This window comes from Belonocnema kinseyi, chromosome 8, assembly GCF_010883055.1.
Source record: "Belonocnema kinseyi isolate 2016_QV_RU_SX_M_011 chromosome 8, B_treatae_v1, whole genome shotgun sequence".
Classification (NCBI taxonomy): Eukaryota; Metazoa; Arthropoda; class Insecta; order Hymenoptera; family Cynipidae; genus Belonocnema; species Belonocnema kinseyi.
Window position 1 is genome coordinate 143,040,705 of NC_046664.1, and position 21,345 is coordinate 143,062,049.

Sequence of the window (21,345 nt, forward strand, 5' to 3'; positions counted from 1 at the left end):
GGGGTGATCTCCTACATGAATTATATGCTCGGTTAAATCAGTCACCCTCGGTTTATTGGTTTCCGTCGGTATTTCAGGCTTCAAAAATTCTTTGAAAATGTCGGCCTGACTGCTTGTCAATTCGCTAAGTCCACAACACCTAACTCCTAACCATTTTTCTATATCGAAACTATATGCTCTATAGGGGTCTTCTGTATACCATCAATTCCTATCTACAAAATCGATCTGAATACCGAAAACCTTAAGAAAATCTAAACCGATGGCAAAGGCCACTGGGAGTGAGGTACTAGGCCGTGTCTATCCTCGACTTTCAAATTTAAATATTTGATAACCTCCATCCCTTCCGGGCCTATAAAAGATCTAGTTGCGCACCCATCTACCAATGCTTTTATAGGGTTGACTAGGATTCTGAAAGTGACATACATCAAAGGCTCTGGTTTCGATATTGGGGTTGGACCTTTACCCTTAACCCTTTCCGGCATACATTTTTCAGGGAAACGAGTTTTAATGAAAATTAGTACATAGGGGTTTTTGGGGTCGCTGACCACGAAACTGAACTCAGATTTAGAAAATTCAAAAGGGTGGATCCAATGGGGCGACCTAAATTTGGAATATTTTTGCATGTTCTTTTTGAAAATTGGTATACAGGGTTTTTTTGGGGTGGCTAATCACGAACTCGAACTCAGATTTTGAAAATTCAAAATGTCGGATCCAATATGGCGGCCAAAATTTGGAAATTTTTTTTTTAGTGTACAGGAGTAAACATGGACTAAATAGTCTAGAAATTTTTTACGAAAATTTTCTCATTGCGTGGAAAAATCAGAAACTGCTTGTTTTGAAAAGTCCAATTATCTTTTCCATAAAGTTTTGAAGACACCGTTCAATAAATCTTTCAGTCTATATTTTTTTTAGGATACAGTTGCATGTGTTATTCTTCAAATCTGAGTATTTTTAACCTTCGTTCACTACACTGGTTCCAGTTGAAAATTTGCAAATCATACTATAAAATAATCGTCAATCTGAAGTGTTTCTTGATACTTATAATTGCTTTTGAAAAATATATGTGACGTGCGCCGAAGCAAGGGGGCTTACTCTAAAAAAATCGAAATCAAGGTTTTTACACATTTCGATAGTTTTTGAGCTGTAATTTTTAATGAAACTGCCGGGGTAAATAACCGAGCGTTATTATTGCTAATGATTAAGTTGCTAGGTACCCTAGTACTCAATATTGTCTGCTATGACTAAGACGATTATTATCAAACGTATCTTCTAAGTGTTGGCCATGAAGATCAAGATCACGTCGGGAAGGGTTGCGCGAGCCCAATCTACTTGGATCTACACTGCGGCCTCTACTCGTATCTCTCGCGGTTAAGAACGGATCAACTGAGTGAAAATCATTTTCATAGTTTTCCAGTTTTCGCGTTCGGTTATAGTGATCTGAATGACGACGAAGATCCCTTATAAGATCCGGATAATTACTATTAGTTTCTTTATTTTATTCTCAAAGGTAATTTAGATTTTAAATTCGGGTGTTGTTGTTGCGTGTTTCGCCTTATGGCTCCACCCGACGGATCCAAACACAAAGCTGAATCTTGTCCTTCTAAGCTATCATCAAGGACAACCGTATTATATTTACCTTGACTCGACAATTCGATAGTCTGACACGCGATACTGACCTTTTTTGATTTTCTCTTTCTACGTCAGATTCACAAATTTCTTGTGTCTCGTCTATAGATAAGCTTCTTAATCTTCTTATTTCCCCCCTAGGATCTACAAATTCGGTTTCATTTCGCGACACGCGTTCAAATCTTAACAACTGCTCCCGTAAGACAAGAGCAACTCCGTCGGTAGGTAATATACGGTTAGCGAGCTCCGTAATTAAATCTTTCTTACTCAACGTAAATATCCAAGCATCGACGGCACTCTCTTTATCCGCCATTTTTAATTAAGGTGTATCGAGTTCAAATAAACGAATATCACGTATGACTCTGATCAAAGTTTATAAAGCCGACAATTCTAGCTTATTATTGTTTTGGCGAATATTAATAATCCGAGTTTTCAAAAGGGTTATTCATGTTAGAGGGGTTTATAAATTTTTGTGGAATTGCACCGGCCCAAATTTTTCAGAAATTTCCTATGCAAAATTCTGAACAGGGTGAAGACCTTTTACTTTCAAAAAGCCTTGGGGGTTCTTAATTTCATTCTGAGATCAAACTTGTTTCAGGTTGGAGTAATAAACTCAAGTAAATACTTGTTTGCTTTCTAGACTCCTACTCTAAATCTAGCTAATTATCCTAATAAAAATTTTGCCACCAGGAACTTGTTTTAATTTTGAAATAAAAATACTCAAAATTGCTAAAAATCGATTTTCCGAAAACTTTTCAAACGGATTTCTTTTTCCAAAATTTTACATTAGCCCCACGTTGGGCGCTATTGTGAGAATATTATTTTATTTACAAAAACAAAATCAACACGTACCTGCGGAACTGCATCTTCCGGACCTTAATATTCCAAAACACATTTTCAAAAAATTATGTTGGGCGCCAGGCTTTCCGTAGCCACTCAAAAACATGAAAGATCCCAAACAACGATATTCTACAGCAAAATCAAAATTAAAAACCCCATTTAACGTCGAATAATCAAATTGATGCAAAATCCTGTTAAATAAAACAAGAATCCAACGACCGAATTTGGACCACAACAAATAAACAAAAACCAAAAATACTATTGTAATCAACGTTTCGGTAATCAATCGTACAGTACCCTTATCAAGGCAAGAAAAATTTAAGTGGTAGAAATTGACAGCACCCACGAACAGGTGCTCTCTCTTTGAAACCTCCTTCTTCAAAAATCCTATGTAAATTTAATTTTTGCTCTTGAACACTAGTTTGCTGATGAATTAAATTTGAAAGTTTGTTATCATGTTTTACATCGCTGCTTAAAAATCTTTGATTGAGGAGAATTTGATTTCAAGATTTTTCTTTTCACAGTAATTTTTGTAATAGAAAGTTTGAACACACTTTAAACAATTTTAAATTTTCACTACTAAATTTAGTTATCAAAGATGTTTCAAATCATGTTAATTTTTTAAAGTCAAGAATTTCAAGAAGAAGAAGTGAATTAGAAGTTTGTTTACAACAAGATGAAATTATTAATCTTTTAAAGCATCAGATTCTCCTCAATCAAAGATTTTTAAGCAGTGATGTAAAACATGATAACCTCATCTTTAAAGTCGGAAGAGCCGATTTCGGAGTGGTTGGTGGAAGGGCGCTAATACTCCTATCGAAAATAGGCAACTTAGCTGACCCGAAGAATTACAGGCCAATCACTTGTCTCAACACATTATATAAGATATTCACAGCTATCCTAAATGATAGGATTGTTCGGGCAATTGAACCTGTGTGGCAAGAAATGTATGAACAACGAGGCTCAAAGAAAGGCGTAGCGGAATGTCGGGAGAACCTGCTCATTGATGTCTCTGCAAAGATGCAGCATTCTACCAGCATGCCCTATCGATGGCCTGGATTGATTATCGGAAAGTTTTCGATTCGACCTCCCATAGACTCATCATCTGTCTTTTGGAAATCTTAAAGGTTCATGCGCAAACAGTTAGGTGCATAGAAAGATTGATGCCGCTTTGGAAAACCAGATTTACCATCTCATATGGAAAAAATCGTGTGACAACTAACAAGGTCACCTTTCAGAGAGGTGTCTTTCAGGGCGACACCATGAGCCCACTTCTCTTTTGCCTTACATTATTGCCCTATCTCTAGCACTTCGCCATTCCCACGGGTACTTGTGCGGCAAACCTGCCGATCGAAAGTACAAGGCCACTAATGTATTTTACATGGACAATCTTAAGATCTATGCTAAAAACAAAGAGCAACTACATCTAGTTCTAGGAATTGTCAAACGATATACTAAGGTAATTGGAATGCAATTTGGGTTAGACAAATGCGCCAAGGTTGATTTGGAGCGAAGAAAACGTAATGGCATCCCTGAAGATCCTGAGCTCGTTGATAGAAGCGCTATACGACACCTTTGCGCTGGAGAGACTTATACATACCTGGGCCTGCCACAGAGCCACATTCAGAATGTGATATCTATAAAGGATACTCTACGAGGGAGATACAAGCGTCTTATCCGGCAAATTTGGTCTATCGAACCTTACGGCGGGGAAAAAAGTATCTGCAACGAACATGCTTGCCGTCCCGGTAGTACTCTATTCATTTGGAGTAGTTCCATGGACGAAGAACGAGCTCAGATCCCTTGATATCGGGAATATTGAGTCTTGAATGTCTTCACAACAGGATTATTCTGGGTGCAGCACATAGAGTCGCAAATGGAAGAGACCGTCTTCTTAAAATGGTCAGGAAATGTGGAGGATCATTCAATGCCGTGTGAGCTAATGTTTGCTTTCCTTAAATCGCCCGGATTGAAGTCTGGTACAAAGGGTTTCATTTTGGCATGCCAAGACGGTGTCATTTCCACCTAAACATACCGTCGCCACATTTTGAGTGAAGCCATTCCCGATGATAGCTGCAGGTCGTGCCATGCACACCCCGAGCATTTAGCTCACATACTATCAAATTTTCGGCACCAGCTGACAAAATCATCATAGCTAAGGAGAATGAAACTTCCTTATAAGGAAGTTGCAACGATTGTACCCGGTATATTCTGTTAAACTAATCGTCCTTATCATCGACGTTCTTGGATGTGTCAAGCTTTCACTCGTTAATAGTCTGAAATGCATCCCCGTGTGTCAACAATATGCTAAAACATTCGCGGGAAAAATGCAAAAGGCGGTAGTCCTTGGATCACTCCGTGTTCTCAGGGTGCACGAAACTTTTGCCGGATCGTCGTATTGATTGCGTTACTGACTGTAACCACCTATCTCACGGCTGTGAGACGTGGTTGTGGCTAAAATTTTACCGCGATTTCGCTGGGATCAAGCTACCTCTACGTCACGAGTGTTCTCGCCCCTGGCGAACGTGAGTACAGGGAAAATCGATAAATATGTATATGTAGTAGTCCCAGCTGGACAGAGTGTGAGCTGTAATGCGTTATGGTATCGCCTATAGTGATCCTAGTGGACATTCACTCTCGTCTTTCGCAAGATAGATTCTGACGCTCTATACATCATTTATATGTAATTACGCGTTTAAACAATCTTGCTTGGTAACCCGTATGTATTCATTCGGAAAACCTAACAGGGTTGCTTGTAAGGGGGAACCGCAGTCCTTCGCATAAATCTGGTGTTTTTTCGACGCATCGGAAGAAAGAAGCTTTTTTGTCGGGAGCGGCTATTTAACAGCTCACACCTCTAGTAGCTAGGTGGGTTTCCACTCCAGTGCTACCAATGCGCTCCGCTGCTGGTAGCGATTTTACAAGAGTTTGCCGCATATTATTTACCATGTCGACAAATTCTATCGCTTCCTTATCGATTTGCTAGTGACTAGAAACGTGATAATTGAGCATCACGCATGCCCCTCCCCCGCTGGCTATTTTAAAAGCGAGATAGGTGAAGTTTTAATTTAAAAACACTATAAGAGGAATGAAAAGTAAGTATCGCGTTTCTTTACCGGAATTTTAGTGGAGATAAGTTTGTTGAGTACTCAAGATTTCGACCGATGAGTTTGATTGAGAGTGATAAGTAATCACTTTTACTTATTTCTTGTTTTATTTTCATAATAGTATTCAGAAATAATAAAAAGTAAACAGAGAATGAAAGAAACAAATAGTTTGTGAATATTATGCTTTAGAATCTATTTTATAAATTTTTTGGTTTTGTTTTTGTGATTAATTATCACATTTTTTTACGAGGGAAGGTGGAATGTGTGCTACCGAGAAGGGTACGCACTTCTCGGTAGTGTCGGAATATTGATAGCATCACTACAAAAAGGTCAGTTTCTTCAGTAAATAGACGCCCTTTTAGTTGTTTTTTACGTCCGGAAGCAAACCAAAGTCACATGAAGCAAGATCTGGACTGTAAGGAGGGTGATCTAGAATAGTGAGTCCAGATTTGACCAAAAAAGCTACTGTGTCCTTCGCTGTGTGTGCCGGTGCATTGTCGTGGTGGAATAGCGAGGTGCTGAGTCGAGATTCCGGCCTGATGTTTTAGAGTTAGTTCATGAGTTTACAGATCGAGACTTCCGCACCTCTACTGGAGCATCGTCATCCGCATCCTCAACCCGAGAATATCCCGATTCAAATCTTTTTACAATTTTTTTGCACAACTTTACTCTCGCTGCCATTTGCTCCTCGGTCAAAGCATGTGGTACCCATAGGGTACGAACCTTCCCCAATACTGGAGACACTTCCTCAAAACTGTACTGAGACTGAGACAACAGGTTCCCTCTTCCTACCTAATTTTTGACGCTCTTTCTAATGGCGCAAGGATTATCTCTCTTCTTCCAATGGGTTTCTCGTATTGCGAAACTTTCGTAGCGCCCTACGTACATCAAGATCTTAATTTGACCATTACAGTGATGCTATCAACGACCGACTAAATACCACCACCCTTTCTCTTAGGCATAATCCCCTCGCCCCGGAACCGCTTTTATAATACTTCAGAATGTTTGATAAAAATGTCAGAAACACTTTTTTGCCCATCATTAAAATAATAAAATTAAAACTTTAGAGGCAGATAACCGTATTTTATAGACTAGAAATTAAAGACTTGAAAATTAGACACCATTTTTAAGTTGATTGTGAGTTTGCGTCTTAAAATTGTTTATTATTTAATAATTTAATTTCGAAAAACTACAGTTTAATACCAACAAATTCAAAACTTCAAGTATGAATATCGTTTAGCTTTCATTTCACAGTCAAATATTGTAAAACTTTAACAGTCAAATTTTTAAAATCCGTGTCACAAAATTGTTTATAGGTATTTGAGGAACTCACTCTTACAATTAATAATTTAGAAATATTTTCATCTTAATAATTTAAATTTCTAGTTACAAAAATTTAAATGATATATCATTTCAAAAATAAAATTCTCTCTTCAGTTAAGAATTTTACGGAAAAATCTAAAAAGATCTTTTCATTTTGTTTTTATTAATGGACTATCAAGTTTACCTTTTATTTATTACTGAATGTTTTTTAAGCGACACTGAGATAACATAAGAGCTTCAATATGGACAGAATTAATAATTGAATAAATATTATATTATTATATGCTGGCAGCAGACGCATGCATGCGAAGCATGCGTTCATGTCCCTAGATTTTTATTTCCGGAAAATACAGCATAAAACAATTTTCAATCCGTTATTAAACAATATTTTAAATATGATGAGTTCTTAAAATGTTTGAAACAATTATTATGCATGTAATAATAGACAAGTGTACGGAGTATGAAGATTCGCAGCACGAAGTTGGTTGTGTTCGTCACTACTACATTCAATTCGCAGCATGAAGTTGATTCGTAGTGATAATTTTTTTTTTCATTATTTTAGTTTAAGATTGAATAATATTAAAAAATGCAAAACATTGGCCCACATACTCAATTTTAAATATGCGAATGTAGATAGTAATTATAAACTTTGATAAAATACTAATCTTAGAGTGTCACACAAATCATAAAACTTTGAAAACTTCTAAATTTATTAATTATATAAACTTATAAATTTATTTATAAATGTTTTGTGTATGTAAATTTAATCGCTTCCTTTAACGGGTTTGAGGGCATCCGCTCTCTGTAGATACTTCGTAGCCACATACTCTACACAAATTCTTCTCTTCTTCCAACCAATATCTACAAGATCTTACTCCTTCTTTCTTTATTAACAGTACCATTCTACTTAATTTGTCCTCCTTTTTCGTTTTTGCAGGTATACTGGTTTTTTCAACCCTTCGATCATCATATACCACCTATTGTACCTCGAAACCATGATCGTTTTCCATCTCTCTTCTCCTTGTCTTACTAATAGCTTTAACTGTATGTCCTTCCACTGCATAACCGCTTCTCTTTTATCACAAACCCATCCACATTTTTTTCCCTTCTTCCATTTTGAATTTCTCAGCTTGTCTCTCGCCTCCGTATTCCGAATCTCCCCCAAGCATACGTGTGTTATTCTGCGCCCCCTCTCATTCTTAGCTACTCTTTAAACCTCCAGGCTCTCTTAATTTGTTTAGTTACAATTTTTTCCATTCCTAATTCTTCCCTCAACGTGAATCCTGGGCAACTCCACCAAACCCCCTTTATCCGCCTCAGAAATATCTAATGCTTAGTTTCCACTTTCTTATATTCCTTCTATCTCTAGACCTCCATTCACATGTTCCTTGCCTCCCAACCCTCCTGCTTTTAACCAATAACCTAAGTAACAGAACTCCTTTACAATTTTCACTGTTTTTCCGTTCATCTTTCGAACGTAATTTATTTTGCTCTTTGTATTTCTGAAGCAGATCACCTTGGTCTTAGCTACGTTCACCGTAAAGCCTTTTGCTCTCACACACTTTTTAAAAATTCTCAGCATTAGAATCATTCCCTTCTCATAATCTGCTAACAAAACTACATCGTCCGCGTATGCTAGAGAGTATAGTTGGCTATCACTCGAAACCGTTTCTCCTTTGCCTTTCTCCTTAAGCTTCTCCTCTAAATCTGACAGCAGCATAATAAATAGTAACGGACGCAACAGGCACCCTTGCCTTAGACCTCTTCCTGTCTAGGAAACCTGTCCTTTTTTCTTTCCTATCTTCATCCTAATCCTGAATTTAAGAAAAATTTCCTTTATCCTCTCCGCAAATCTTTCCTCTATGCCCCTCTCTTCCACACTTTTTACTGAGTCAATAGATGCTTTATAATCTACAAACAATACGACTAATTTTTCTCTCTTTCTCCCTAAATTTCTTTTAACCAAGCAGTTGAGTACGTAAATGTTATCTATAGCGCCCATGCCTTTTCTAACTCTCGTCCTCCCCTTTCTTAATAAGCGGTACTACCAGCCCTGTCATCCACTCTTCCGGGCACCCTTCTCATTTGTAGAGCTTGTTGCAGATCTTCCAAGTCCCTTCCCTGAACCCGTCTCTTCCATTAGGGTGGGTCGAAAAAAAATGTTTTTTGCTTTACTTATTTTTGCGTACGACCAGATGTTTTCAAGAAAATCGAAGTAGCCATTTTAAAAAAGTAGAAAAATGCAATGTTGAAGTAAATTCTTCGGCATTTCCTGTTTTGATCGCACCCCTGTCCTTATGACACAATCTCATTTTTCGTCTCCATAAGAAGAATCAGCAGATTCTAAAACTGCTTTGACGCGCCATCCTACTCTTGAGTGTGGCATGCGGAGAGGAGAGCTTCATTCACAAGGAGATGCGTTCGGTCATTAACGAAAAATATAAGATTATCATCAGAAATATGAGAAAGTTATTAAATTTCTAGCTATCTCTTTTGCTCATTGTCTGTTGCTTTTAGTATAATTTGCAATCTCTTTTCTCTGACGGATTACGTATGATCGTAAGTCATACCCAGTAAAATCGTTTTATGGTGTGCGCAGAAATGATTGTTGCGTTCTACTTAGTTTATTAGCATCCTTGTGTGATCCGGAAGGTATTTTAAATGAAGGATCATGTCCCAAACGTGTTTTGCAGCAAACTTTATTGTTGATTTACTTTTGACTAGAAACAATCAGGGTGCGTAAACTCTAATAATGAAAGTCACCATTAATACCAGCATTTTTGACGGATTTTCTGTGGAAATGTATAGTTCTAGATCACGATTACTAGTGGCTAACCGAGTGCATGATTCAGTAGGCCAGAATTAAGAGCTGTGAGATCAGGTTGACAGTTTCCAGAAGTAAATGCATGGTTCATTTGATACAGATATATTTGTTTTGCACTTAGATCTTTAAGAACCTCCGCTGAAAGTTCTCGTACTTCTGCTTTAATTTTTTTCTAAGTTGACAATCGGCAGCTGTTCACAATTTTCTGAACTCACATATTCGATACACATATTGGACCCGATATCGTGTTTAGTTCACTAGTCTTACAATCAACTGCATACTTCAGGTGACGTAAAGGTAACTGATTGCAGTGTAATAGAGTGGTGCAAAATCGACTGTTTAAGTATTCATGTGCGACTGGAAATTCGTATATCCTAGGCAAAAGCAGAATATACCTTTTTTTTGTTTTATTGCAGAGTTATAAACCAATGCATTCAATCTTGGAGTTGTGTGTTCTTCCAGATTTCAAGATGGATTTTGTCAACTTTTCAAATTTCATAAATATTATATAACTTCACCGCCGCTTCCCGTGAGTTAACTGGCGTTTCGTCACAACCAACAACTGCAAGGTTTTTAATTTTACATGTTTCTGCTAAAAAAATACACGTATCCCTTCGTGAATACTCGATGCGTGACCAGAAAATGGAATACAATGATGCAGGTATTCTTCACCAGATTGCTTGATGATAGAAATGTGCTCTTCTTTGATCCTTCGTCTATGCCACGTGTTGTCGACCTTTTTTTTGAACGAGTGTTACATCCTTGCGGCAATAAACATAAAGGCATCGAATTTTACTGCCGCAACTTTGACATATTTCTTTTCTTTTCGGATTTTTTACTTATTTATAACGTCTGGAGTATCTTTTTTATTAACTATCACATAAGACTCCGGAGCTGCAGTTGTCAGAGTAGCTACAGCTCGATCGGAGACTCCGAAGCGATCTACAGCTCTGGCCACAGATTTTAGATCGTGTCGCTCCTGCGAATGAGGCTCTTTTGCTAATAATGATCATTTTGGGGGTTTCCCTGGTCACTGTCGTTTTTATCACTTGATTTTGTATTTGGAAAGCCGCTTGGACCTTCGCAATGCGAGTTACTTCTTTCGACTTTCTGTGTTCCCTTTCTTTTACTTTTTTCTGTTTCAATAAATCGAATCCATGGATGAAATATTTTTTTCTTTTCTTTCTTTTTTTAATCAAATAAAAATTCGTGTTCATTAGAAGGGAATCCTTTCGTTCTTTCGCACTAACAACCCTTGAACTCGGGGCAGTGACACGTGCACTAATTATTGTCACACTAGCATTTGTTCCTCCTTTCTCAAAACGCTGAATATAAAGGAATTATTTCATAAGATCTGCATACATTGGCAAGCAATTATAACTGCATTTTTTTGCAATTTCAAAACGTTCCCTTTCTTTTGGAGATAAGAAAACTCGTAGCACCATGACTAATATTTATAAAACTACACTTACTGTAAGTACACAGAAAAAACTAGGTTTTCCTGTCGAGTGTCAAACTGTTAAGAATTATTGTTTACAGCGTTACCCTAGGAAACGCATTAATTTTCATTTGTCTTTTTACTTGCTTTATATTTTTCCTTAATTTTTCTGTGTCTTTTATCAAATCTAAAATTACGACTAATCAGGTCTGGCTGAGATAGGACATCACGTATAACTATTTTAATTATATGTCAGTGGATTACGCAGAGAATTTCATTGCAGCACCTGATCTGAACGTAAATAAAAATTTACCTGTTTGGGATAATAGAAATTAGTCAAAAAAATCTATTTTTTGTACATTTTTCGTGTGGGGCAGGCCCTCAACATTATTCAATTTTAAAAAGGCTTTTGCAGAGAATTTTGATATTACAATATTCCTTTTCCCGTTGATCCCAAGTTAAAATTCCAAATTTTTTCTTTGACCTACCGTATCCTCCATACTTCAACGCTACGTTCTCAATTCCATCCTCTCTTGTAGCTTTGTATTTTTTAGTCTATCTATTGCTTCATTCACTTCTTCTCTTGTTATTTCGTTCGCTCCCTCCATTTCTCCTTGGACTATTTTTCTGCTTTCCCCTCGATCCTATTTTGCTCTCCCCCCTAACAGACCCTTGAAATAATCCGTTCACTCACCCATTCCTGTTTCTTCATTCATGCCCTTCCTTTCCGCCCTTTCCCTATATTCACATCCTATGTTTACATCCCCTCATGTTCTCTTTTTCTACTGTTGTACTCTCCCTTCTCCATTTCCCCTTTTCTTACATACTGTTTCATTCCCTCTTTACTCTTCCAGAATTTCTCGTACAACCACCCCTTTTTCCACCTTCTCTGTCTTATTTTATACCTATATCATACCTTACCTTCTCAAACAACCCCTTCAACCTCTTAATTAACGAGTATATCCTCTCCTCTTTTTAACACTCCACCTTCTTCTTTTCCAGCTTTTGTTAAAACTTGAGAGAATGTTGCCCATCCCTCTCTCATTAACGTCTTCATTTCTTACTTCTTGCATGTCCTCACACGACCTTTCGGTAACATTGAATGAATGATAGATTATTATATACTAGCAGCAAATGCACGCTTGCAAAGCACGCTTTGCACGTCCCTGAATGTTTATTTCCTGGCATTAAAAATGTTTAAATTTTAAAGCCCGTTATTAAACAAAGTTTAAAGTATGAAAATTTTTTTATTTTCTTGAAACAACGAAACACGTAGCGAGAAAAGACTCAGGTACGGGCCATCAACGCGAAAGACCCACAAACCTTCAGCACCTTAAGAAGTTAGGCAGTGCGGGTTCGAATAGGAGTCTGCAAGAAAGGCATAACAGACGATTATTTAGAAAGAGACAAGGATAACAAGAAAGTTAGAATTAAACGGAAAACACCAGAAAGAGATAGGGGGAAGGGAGATGTTTGAAAAATTAAAAGCTCAGATAAAAAGATATACAGAGGAAACAAGAAACAGGTTTCATGATATGAATATGAGAAATAATTAGATGAAACAGTTAGAAGAACGGGTAAGAAATTTAGAAATTAAGAATGAGCATATGGCGAAACAAACTACGAATGCGAAAATAGTTTAAGGGAATGAAAAGAACTAGCAAAGTGAAAGTGAAAGATTGAACAAAAGACTGAGTGAGATTGAAAGAAGATTGGAAGGGGAAAAAAGGGCAAAAAGGAAAAATAACTTAGTAGTTAAGGGACTGTAAGTGGAGAGTGAAACAGGCGAAGTGGTAATAAAAAATTTGTTAAGAGACAGTAGAGTGCTGGTAAGGGTAGAAGAAGTTAAGCGAATAGGACGGACGAAGGAAGGAAAGCAAGGAATGTTTCCAATGAAAGTTAGGAGTGAGGAGAAGAAAAAGAAAATTATGGAGGAAAAAAATTATTGAGCGGAAGAAGAGAAAGAATTGAAGAAAATTTGACATGGAGCGAGAGGAAAAGGAGATGGCACACAGAACAGAGGGCTTGGGTGGAGAAGAAAAAGGGACACTTGGTGTGGATAGGGAGAGACAGGTTATAGATAAATGGGAAGGGATGGTGATGGAGCGAAAAATTATAAAAAATAAGAAAAAAGGAAAAAGTTTTGAGAAAAGTAAGGGAAAGAGAGACAAACCAAAGTCTAGAAAGAAAACAGAGGGGTTTTCAAACGGCAATGAGGGGAAAAAGTAAGAAGGAAAGAAGGGGGCAGCAAAAAGAGAAACGTAAGAATAGCTTTCTGGAATGTGTTAGGTTAGAAGAACAAGAATAAATGATTTTGTGTGGATTTAGAAAAGTGGGATGTGATTATGATCAGTGAAACTTGGGCAGATGACAAGGACTGGAAGGGGATAAATGGTTTCAGGAGTGAGAAAAGAAGTAGCAGTAAAAGGCAGACAAGATGGAGATATGGAGGAAAAGGATGGAACAATGGTAAGAAGGATTATAATTGAGAAAGTGAAAATAGCGATGGTTTGTGTATATAGAAGAAGAAGGGAAGAGGAAGCCTGGAGGCTAATAAGGAGGTAGATGAAGGAAAAGAAGGAAGAATTGGTTTTAATAGAAAGTGACGAACAAGAGGGAGGGATTTTGTTCAAACAGAAGATCGAAAAGCAGAAGGTTAGGTATTAAAAAGAGGAGGGAGTAGACTCGTTCATTAAAAGGTTGAAGGGGTCGATTGTGAAGGTAAAAGATGAGCTGGGTACTTAAGAAGAAAGAATAGGGGTAAAGAGAGGCTGGTGGGACGAGGAATTCTGGGAGAGTAAAGAGTGAATGAAGAAGTGTGTGAGAAAACGATGAGCAGGGGAAATGGAGAAGGAAGCGCATAATATGAGAAGATGCTGGAAAGAAAAAGACAAAGGGGAAATAGAGAAGTAGGAGTATAATAGGAGAAAAAGAGAGCATGAGAAGATGCGGGACAGAAAAAGAGAAAGGGGAAAGGAATGGAGAAGGAAGCGTATAATATGAGAAAAATAGAACATGAGAAGATGCTGGAAAGAAAAAGACAAAGGGGAAATTGAGAAGGAGGAGTATAATAGGAGAAAAAGAGAGCATGAGAAGATGCGGGACAGAAAAAGAGAAAGGGGAAAGGAATAATATAAGGAAGAAGTAGAAAAAGCGATCAAAGAAAGTAGGGTGTGGGATGTGTGCAAAATAAGATCAAATAGGAAAAGAGAAGGACAGTCCAAGGAGAAATGGAGGAAGGGAACGAAATAATAAGAGAAAAAGTGGATGTGTCAATATATAGGCTAAAAAGGAACAAGGTGACAGGAAAAAATGGGATAGAGAACGAAGTGATGAAATATAAAGGAGAAAGAGTTAGGGATGGAATTTGGAAGATCTGCAACAAGCTCTGGAAAGGAGAAGAGTGGATGGCAGGACTGGTGGTAGCGCTTTTCAAGAAAGGGGAAGGAAAGAAAGGGGAGTGGAACCATAGATAACATATACGTACTAAGCTACTTAGTTAACAAAAATTTAGGAAAAAAGAAAGGGAAACTATTCTCATTGTTCGTAGATTTAAAAGCAGCGTTTGATTCAGTAAACAGAAAAGTTCTATGGCAGGCAATGAAAGAGAGGGGTGTAGAGGAAAAGTTGGTGGAGAGGATAAAAGAAATTTGTGTTAAAACCAGTTCTTGGCAGAAAAATACTTTCATAGTTTATTTTACACAAGGTTGCTAGGTAGCGTCGAGTTGTTATAAAATAGTTGAAAGAGAGTGCAGAATTGCGAGGCTGTTGAGTCGGATCGCGGACCGAGATTGTGGGTTAAAGAGTCAAAAGTTTAGGCCAAGTGGTCGTAACGTTTTACTGTATTAATTATATTTGTTTATATTTATTACAATTTACATAAACAACCTAACGTGTGGATTTTAATTGTGTCAATTTACGTGTTAATTCAAAATCGTATGGATAGCCTAGATTGAACTCTAACATCCTGTTACATAGGTTTTTGGTTTGAGGCAGAAGGGGGAAACGAACTCCAGGTGAGCAAAAGAATTTAATGTGCGAGTAAAGTGATGGGCCAAGTATGGGGTAAAGAAAAGGTTCAAATACAATTCGAGAATGAGGGTCTGCTTGTTGAATGCGTTGGTTTTTGGCGGTGTTGTGTTATGGAACGGAGATCTGGGGATGAAAGGAATATAAGAGAGTGATGCATAAGCGATTTCCGAGGTGGGTAACGCAGGTTAGCTGGAGTTGCCCAGGATACATGTTTAGGGAAGAATTAGGGTGGAGAAAAATGGTTACCAGACAAATTAAGACAGCCAGGAGGTTTGAAAAGAAGCTAAAAAGGGGAGGGAAGCAGAATAACAAGCAGGTTTCGGCGAAATTTGGAACAATGAGGTGAGAGGCAATTTGGAAAATTCAACATGGGAGGAAGAAAGAAAAATGAGAGGGCTTTGTAATATACGAGAAGCGGTTATGGAATGGCAGGACATAGAGTTAGATGTATTAGTAAAACAAGGTGTTAGTAAAACAAGGTGGATACGAAATGGAGTCATGAGCGCATGTATTAGAGAGATATACAGGAGAGAAAGCGGGACAGTTGAGTGTGGATGTGTATGTAAAATGGATTTTGTAAGGTTATAGACAAGGAGTGATGTGGATGAAGAAATTGGAAGAAGTAAGGGAAACCAAGCGATCAGGGCAGATCAGAGAAAATTTGAAATTATTTTTTATTTTGAAAAATAAATTTTAACAGAATATTATTGAAAACTTAGAAATATATAAAAAAATTCAACACAAAATATAGTTTATTAAAGATTCCGAATAATACATTTCAAAGCTTTTTAAACCTTTTAAGAAAATTCAAAATAATGAGAACAAATTATTAAGAATTTTAGAAAAATGAAAGTGTTTTTTCAGTGGGAAAAATTAGTTCCAAGAAATTTTTTTAAAAGGTTTCAAAATAATCTAAAAATTGTAAAAAAAATCCGGAAAATTTTAAAGCAAGTTTTTTAATTCTGTAGGATTGATTAAAAGTGTCACGAAAAATTCAAATTATTTCAAGAGATATTTAGAATTTTTAAAAGAATTTGAAAAATAATAATAAAATTGAAGAGGAGTCAAAAAAGAATAAAATACAATGATAATGTTTCCACTATACGGTTACACGAGAACTGCAGACAGGCGATGCACAGCTCTGCTTCTTGCCAAGAAAAGTCCTAAGACGCCATCGAGGCTCCATCTAGCGGTAGAAATTAAATTCTTTAACTACGGACTCTGTGATACATATTTGGTATGTGTGGTAAGTGGGCGAGGAACAGCTGATATTAGAATAACGATAACCAAAGAGTGTAGTTTACAGTTAAGAACTTCTAGTGGTCTCAGTGTCTTTTTACTGACAGTGATTATCAAGTAATTGCGTCTAGTCTTCGAAAAATGACTGAGTGACTGTGTTGACTACATTTTTCCCAGTCACTTGATTTCCTAACAACAGAACTGAATCTTTTGTCTGTTGATGCTAAGACCAGCCTTGACTATCACTTCCAGAACACGCCTTACCCAATTTATATGTTCATCAAAAGTTTAAGTCCTTATGATGATATCATCGAAAGTATTTTCAGCGTAGACGAAGAATTCGATAGACCAAAGGAAATTTTGGGGTAATCAGTATTCCGAATCCGAAGCAAGCTCCACGTCAGACCGAAGAGCAGCGACTCTCTCACCACTAGCACGACGGTTTTAGCTCATTCCTCTCTGTGTTTGTTCGAATGTGCGCTCATAATATTTGATTCCAAAAAGCTTGCTGCTCATCCCCGCCCTTTGGTAATTACGTAAAACGTGTCAACAATGTTACTCTTCTTAAATGGCAGAAATCGCAGGTTTTTGAAGGGATTGGAAATATATCCACTTTTAAACCATTTAACTTTGGAAGCAATATTATGACACCAAATAAATTCCGTGTTGATTTGGCCTCAGGAACATCGCCTTTGATATATAAAAAGCAGTAATTGGACTTATTTTAAAATTTCACTGTTATATCGCTACTTTCTAAATATCAATAATTTCATTAGCGGTCCATGATTAGGCTTCTATTTAGCTTGATATGCTTATCCGTGTAGTTTTGAATCCAATTACCCTTACCGCTCGATTTGTAAAGAATTGTTTCGCGTTTGCCTTTTTGATAACAGATATACTAATTTACGTAATTTAATTTTAGGTGCGACGTTGCACTTCGACGTGGAACTGATTAACATCAGCGACTCAGCACCATCAGCAAACGTTTTCAAAGAAATAGATGGTGACGGAGACAACCAACTTTCCCGCGAGGAGGTGAGACAAACGGCAAGATCCTTTTTGACTCCTTATTCTAGGGCATTGGGTGTTAGTTGAGTGCTACTACATTTAAACATAGAAAAGTTAATATGGAGCAATAAAATAACATTAAATTTTTATTTTATAATTTCGGATAATATTTTACTATATTCTTGAAAATTATTGTCAAATTATAAGACGTTAATGAAACCTAGAAGCTGGCTTAGTCCAATGTAAAATGCAATTGGGAATATAAATAGAAGAAATATCGTGGGACAGGTTTTCTCCTTTTCTGCAAAGAATAATTGTTCAAGTTATATTTCACGTCTTTCAATATAAAAGGATAGATGTACCTTTCCCAGACATACAGACTCTGTCACCAACTCCTTCAGTTCAGTTATGTTGTCGTCCAGTTCCAGGTTAAACTAAACCCCAGAAGATTGGGCGATCGTTATTTATAAAGTGAAAATTCTATACACGAATTAGAATAAGCCGTTGTATCCAGTATGGTCGGAACATAAACACGAAAGGGAAATATTACGATAAACATTTGTAAAGTTTACATTGTTTCGAAGGAAAAACCCGACGATGGATGAAAAGATTTAAGACATTTGGTTGACCGTTCACGGATGGGGTTCGAAAGTTTGCCGACGAACCGAGGATCTACAATCACGCACGGAACAAGGCCAAGCGGCTGACAGTCGAGCAGCACATTCTTGATAAACTATGGGTGTTCTCTGACGCAAGGAGGAGAATAGAAAAGGCGGATGCTTGGATCAGGGAGAATCAACAGTTTCTCGCTGGCCCATCGCGATCTCCTTGTTTCAGTGAAAAATGCACGCAACTGATGATTGCACGCCAATATCTTATTTAAACACGCTGTATAAGATATTTACAGCAGTCCTATATGATAGGTAGATCTCAGAATTGGGCCTGTAAGAAATCAATATTGGACAGCTGTTGCGTTCGCTGTAGTAGGACGACAAACCCACAATTTTAACGCGACAACAGTGCCATTTTTCGTGCAGCGGCGACCTTAAAATGTGGTACAGCATTGCTCTGTCATATCTGGGTACTCTGATGTCCCAAAAGTGAGAACGTAAACGTGCTACAGTAGTAGCGCGTGAATTTACAGCGCGCTGGTGCTGGTGTGTTTTTCTCAGCAGTGCTACGTGTAAGTACCGCAGTCGCCTAAAATTTCTTACCGTCTGTGTGGAGAGAGATGCGTGAACAACTTGGTTCAAAAAAATGGCTTAGCAGGCTACCGAGAGAAGCTGCAAATTGACAGGTGTTTGCAAAAACGCAGCAGCCTACCATCGCTGCTTGTCGATGGCTTGAATAGTATACTGGAAAGCTTTCAATTCAAACGTATATCTGACACTTTGGTATAGACATGGATTGATTTATTATCTTCAACTACGTTGAGAGGTACCTGATGGCTTGATGCAGCAAGAATTGCACAATGTGTACACTGTCTGAAGTAGCGTAAAGAAGTACGTCATCAGTGTACATGCCAACACTGACCCCTGCCAAAAGAAAGCCCTCCGATTGCTTCAGTACCAGACTGAACATTAGGGACGGAAAAAACCGCACCTATGTAAGCTTTCTCGCACTCTTTATTCCAGCCAAGGGTTTCTTGTAACTAAAAGCTCCTTAAAAGCATGACCTCAGGCAAAATTGTAGCAATTCATCCATTTGTCTACTAAACAAAAAACTAATCCATTTTCTGCATATCGACGTGTCTAAATGACGAGGTGCCATGTCATGAGGACGAAATAAAAAGGTGCCATGTCGGGTGACGAAACATGAAATCTTAAGAATCCCATATAAATAGCATTGGGAACACCAACGCACATTGGGAACGGAATGTTCAAAACCACCTACAGGTCGCAAATCTGAACCAAATCAAACAAAATTTACCCAGAAATCTTTTTAAATGAATTTTAAGGAGACTCACCAAGTCAAATTTTTCAAAATAATTTGTTTAAACAAATAGTTCAAGCCATTCTTGCTGAATTTGCAATATATCGCAAAAATCATGCAAAACAACATAAATTCTACACCCATAAGCCCTAAACCCATAGAGCCTAAACCGCTAAACTCTGAACCCATAAACCCCAAACCGATTAATCCTAAACCCATAGACCCTAAACCTATAAACACATAAAACTTAAACCTATAAAACCTAAAAACATAAACCCATAAACACATAAACCCTAAACCGATAAACCCTAGACTGAAAACCCTTAAATCCATGTACCTTAAAATCCTAGACTTCAAATCATAAACCTATAAATTCTAAAGTCATGAACCCTAAAATCCTGAACACTAAATCATAAACCTATAAATTCTAAAGCCATGAACACTAAAATCCTAGACACTAAATCATAAACCTATCAATTCGAAACCAATAAACACTAAGTCTACTAATTTCTATTCCATAAAAATTAAACCTCAAGCCCACATATGAGATAATTTTCAAATCTAAAACAATGAATCAATGTAGGTTCGTGCCTACACGATGTTACAGAATCAAAATTATGGTGCAAAAGTTTCAAAATTTTTGCTAATTTGTTAAATTAATAAACAAATTTTGAGAAATACCATTTTTTGAGAAAAAATGCAGTTTTGAGGCAACTTTCAGACATATATTAACGAAAATTATTATTATTAAAAAAAATTATTATTATTATTAAAATTAACGGTCGCTGATCGTGAATCTGGATTCAGATTTTGAAATTTTCAAAATGGCGGATGCAATATAGCGGCCAAAAGTAGAAATATTGCTGAATTTTGCTGAATTTTACTGAAAACTCTGACCCCAGACTCATCCGAGTATTTTTTTAGCGTTTTCTGATCAAAAGCATGACGCAGCAATCGTCATTTGTTTGTCGCGTATGCACCAAAACAGAAAACGATCCAGCAATCGTCATTTGTTTGTTGCGTATGCACCATAACAGAAAACGATTGCAGCAATCGTCATAAATACCATCTATTTTGTCTCAAATACCTAATACTGATGATGATATATGTCTAAAAATGGTTTCAAAATGGGGATGTCATGGAACTTCTGATCAAAATCAGTATAAACAAAAAATTTCTGATGGAACAGTAGCAGATAGTAGTATTTTTATGATTTCAATGGTACCACTTAATTTAGAAATTAAGTTTGGAAATAATATTTAAACTATTTGGTGTAATCCAGAATCTGGGTCTACAAGATACTGTTGTGTCATTAGTTTTGAATACGCCAAAGAAACTGCCGAGAAAACTAAACTTGAAGTAAGCAATTTGGAATCTGAAAATAATTCTCTTCTATCAACAACAGTTAAAATTCATAGAAAACAAGTAAAAGTAGCACATGAGATGCATTTAACAATAATTGATGGAAAGGTGGTTTATAGTATTAACAGAAACATCATTTAATGCATGTTGCGTTTTATGTAAAGCAAGTCCAGTGGAGACGAATAAGTTAGAAATGTTATCAATAAAATCAGTATTAATTGGAAATTGCAAACTGGTTTGTATGTTTGATTCTGGTACTTCTAACGATGATAATACAGCGAGAAGATCTTTTCGTAATTCCGAATGGTCATCGCAAATAACAAGTGTAAATGTGGAATTAATTTAAATATTTGAAATAATATTACAGACCCTTGCTTGTGGTATCAAAATAGACACTACTAAGTTTAAGCTGTATGCAACAGAAACTGCACAATCATTCGTCGATTTTTATAATTGGTTTTATATGCCAGCATCAATGCTAAAAATACTATTACATGGATCGCTAATAATTTATAACTTTCAACTAATAGCAATAGGCTTACTAACTTAGGAGTCACAGGAATCACGTAATGAATACCTTAATAATTACAGGAAATATAATGCGCGAAAGTTTA

At 37.0% G+C, this 21,345-nt stretch overlaps 1 protein-coding gene across 2 annotated transcripts in view; it reads left to right on the forward strand.

The window, feature by feature from the left end:
* LOC117179037 (FK506-binding protein 2) overlaps positions 1–21,345 on the forward strand; it is an 88,341-nt gene that overhangs the window by 56,400 nt on the left and 10,596 nt on the right. The window contains exon 3 of one of the 2 annotated variants that reach the window (XM_033370659.1): positions 17,352–17,476. In XM_033370659.1, the coding sequence (XP_033226550.1) occupies positions 17,352–17,476 (125 nt within the window). The remainder of the gene's footprint in view (positions 1–17,351; positions 17,477–21,345) is intronic. The other variant, XM_033370660.1, reaches the window with a different exon arrangement.